At 36.2% G+C, this 3427-nt stretch overlaps 1 protein-coding gene across 1 annotated transcript; it reads left to right on the top strand.

Moving 5' to 3' along the window:
• LOC145954750 (uncharacterized) lies at window positions 1-633 on the top strand. The gene has a single exon (XM_083069438.1). It carries the CDS (start codon window positions 1-3, stop codon window positions 631-633), a length of 633 nt encoding a protein of 210 aa, XP_082925564.1.
• The last annotated feature ends 2794 nt before the right edge of the window (window positions 634-3427 follow it).

Here is a 3427-nt window from a genome sequence, read left to right on the forward strand (position 1 = left end):
ATGAAATTGCCTATGTCTCAATTGCCTTTTGATCTGGTTGTAGAAACTCCAGCTGATGGTCCCATAACTACTTATGATGTATGTGTTCATTGCCTTGTTATTTTTGATAGGCAGTTCTTAGTTGACTTGATATGTTTGCCTCTTACTCAACTTGATGTGATTCTTGGCATGGATTGGTTATCTTCTAACCATGTCCTTTTGAACTACTTTGACAAAACTATATCTTTTGATGAATGTAAGTCAGATGAATTGATCTTTGCAAGCCATGTCCAAAGCTATTTGAAAAATGATGATGATGTGTTTATGTTAATTGTCTATATTAAACTCGAAAATAGTAATGAGTTGAGCGTTATTCATATGGTGAGAGAATTTCTTGAGGTATTCCCTAGTGATGTTGCCAGTTTACCACTAGAGAGGGAAGTTGAGTTTAGTATAGACTTAGTGCTAGGTACTACCCCTATTTCTATTTCACCCTATAGGATGTCCCCAAAGGAGTTAAGTGAACTTAATAAGCAGATAAAAGAGTTGCAAGAGAAGTATTTTATTAGGTCGAGTGTTTCACCTTGGGGAATGCCTGTTTTGTTGGTTAAGAAGAAAGATGGGAGTATCAGACTGTGTGTGGATTATAGGTAGCTGAATAAGGTGACCATTAAGAATAAGTATCCATTGCCCATGATAGATGACATAATGGACTAGTTAGTAGGAGCTAGAGTTTTCCCCAATTGAAGTTAGACACAAAACACATAGAAGAGGGGTTGAATATGTGTGTGCGTGAACGAAGAAATTTTGAAAACGTTTTCATAGAGAGACTCTTTTACGTACAATAAAAATTATTTTGAATATCTAAATACTATGCAGGATTGACTTAACAAAAGATTTTCCATTTGAAAGTTTATCGTCTACAAAGGGAAAATATTTCCTAATAAATATTAAGTTAAGCAAGTTTATATTATGTTTGAAAAGAGTCATAGTGAAGAATAAGCTTTGGACGAAGTTTTCGATATGATATATCAGTTAGCAAAATTACGTCTGAAACATAGATAAACAGTGCAAGGATTTTTACACTGGTTTACTCAGACTAAGCTACGTCTAGTGTCTTTCAATTGAAGGGTTCCACTAGATATTCAATGAAGTACAAGTATTATCACCACTTCTAGTTTGCCAAGTATTGTCGATCACTTCTGGCCTGCCAAATTCACTCATCAGCACTAGTATTCTTTGTTCAGCCTCTTCAGGCTCTTAGTGAGTATTCTCGACCACTCCTGTTCCCGAGTATTATCAATCACTCATGGTTGGCTAACTTCACTCATTAGCTCTAGTATTCTTTGTTCAACCTCTTCAGGCTCTTAGTGAGTATTCTCGATCACTCCTGGTCCTGAGTATTATCAACCACTCCTTGTTGGCTAACTTCACTCATTAGCTCTAGTATTCTTTATTCAGTCTCTTCAGGCTCTCAATGAGGATTATTGACCACTCCTATCCCGCTAACTTCACCCATTAGCGCTAGTATTCTTTATTTAGCCTCTTCAGGCTCTTAGCGAGGATTATTGACCACTCTTGGCCTACTAACTTCACTCATTAGCTCTAGTATTCTTTGTTCAGCTTCTTCAAGCTCTCAATGATGATTATCCACATTCCTGGCCTACTAACTTCACTAATTAGTGCTAGTATTCTTTGTTTAGTGTCTTCAAGCTCACAGTGAGGATTCTTTGACAAGCCTCTCTAGGCTTATACAAGTATTCTTTCCCTAGCCTCTTTAGGCTTTACAAATGATAGATAATTTTGTTTTTGAGTATATGGTTTACTCTCACAAAGAGGATACAAAGATTTACTACACTCACTAAGGTGCATGTTCCTAAGTTATACTCAGAACTCTTTAGTCTACAAAGATAAATACAACATTGTACATTTGACGATATACGCTCTATCGCTGGTTCCATTGCTTCATGGGCTTGGAATCATTCTTCGCCAACCTTTCAGGTTTGAAGTCATGACATATATATATTCTCTGTAAAATTTTCCCGTTACAAGTGTCCATTTAAGCAGAAATATAGTCGTTCATGACTAGTTCAATCTTTTCATTTAATGCATTAGATCTTGCATTAAATGTTGCTTCCTGTTTATAGACATTGCGTGAAGTCTTCTTCATTTTGTTAGCTACAATGTTTGACTTTGACTGGGACCTAGAGATGTTGTCCTTATCTGAAAAGGTAATGTACTTTTTCTGACACATGCATGCTTTTACTTTTGCGCTTGCTTTTCTTTTTTTCTTTTCTTTTCATCACAGATCATATTGAGAGCTCTTGTATGGTCATAGACGATGCTTGAGTTGTCCCTCGAGACATGATTCTTCAAATGCTTACATGGTAGTCTTTGTTTGCGTCTGATAGTCCACGTGCATCTCAAGTCTTGATCTTCATCTGAGCATTTGTTATTAATGCTTTGACTTTCTTCGGTCTGGTCAACATTATAGATGGACAGACCTCGTTTCCGTCTGGAATGTTTTTTAGTCTATGTTATCCTTCATCTGATATGTAGTTGACTTTCTTCTGATTCTTGACCAGTATTCGTCTGAGTTCTTATGTTGCGCTCTAGGTTGTGCTTGACACACCTTTGTCTGGTTGATTATTCAGCTTCATCTGACGTTTGTATGGACTTCATCCGATGCTTACCCCACTTTTGTCTTGTTCTTAACTTAGCCTTGTTTGATACTTGTTTTGGCCTTTCGTCTGGCTTGGGATCATGCTTAGTCTTAATGCTTGATTAGTTTCTTTCTTGTGTTAGGTTTGGCTTCGTTTGACCTTTCCATTTGATGCTTGAAGCTTTCCTTCTTTTATATATCTTGGTTCTAGTGTGAGAAGTTTCACGTGCTTTGGTCATCAACTTGCCTGTACTTAAGTTTTTCGGAACACACTTGTTATAAATAACAAAATGTATTATATTTGTCTCATTCAAAACCTTGCTGGTAATTGCTTCATCTGACTTAACAATCTCCCCTTTTTTGATGATGACAAATATAATTGATCAAATTGTTTTAGATAAAACTGAATCATAGCAATTTGTAGTTCATAGCAAGTTTGCATATTATTATATATTGATGTATGTAAAACTGCGTTTATAAATCAAATAGCAATGCACATAGTTATATACCAGTTCACTCGATCTGAGCTATGTCTAATCTCCTTCAACCGAAGGGTTCCACTAATCACGAATGGTTACAAGTATTCTCAACCACTTCTAACTTGTCAACTTCACTTGTTAACGCTAGTATTCTTAAACCACTTTTAGTTCTCCAAGTATTTTCAACCACTTCTGACTCGTCAACTTCACTTGTTAATGCTAATATTCTTAAACCACTTCTGGTTCTCCAAGTACTCTTTCAAGTAGCCTCTTCAGGCTTTACAATAGTTGATTGTTTTGAATGCAT

The sequence above is a fragment of the Cajanus cajan genome, chromosome 2 (genome assembly GCF_000230855.2).
Source record: "Cajanus cajan strain Asha chromosome 2, NIPB_CcT2T_4, whole genome shotgun sequence".
In the NCBI taxonomy this organism is placed as follows: Eukaryota; Viridiplantae; Streptophyta; class Magnoliopsida; order Fabales; family Fabaceae; genus Cajanus; species Cajanus cajan.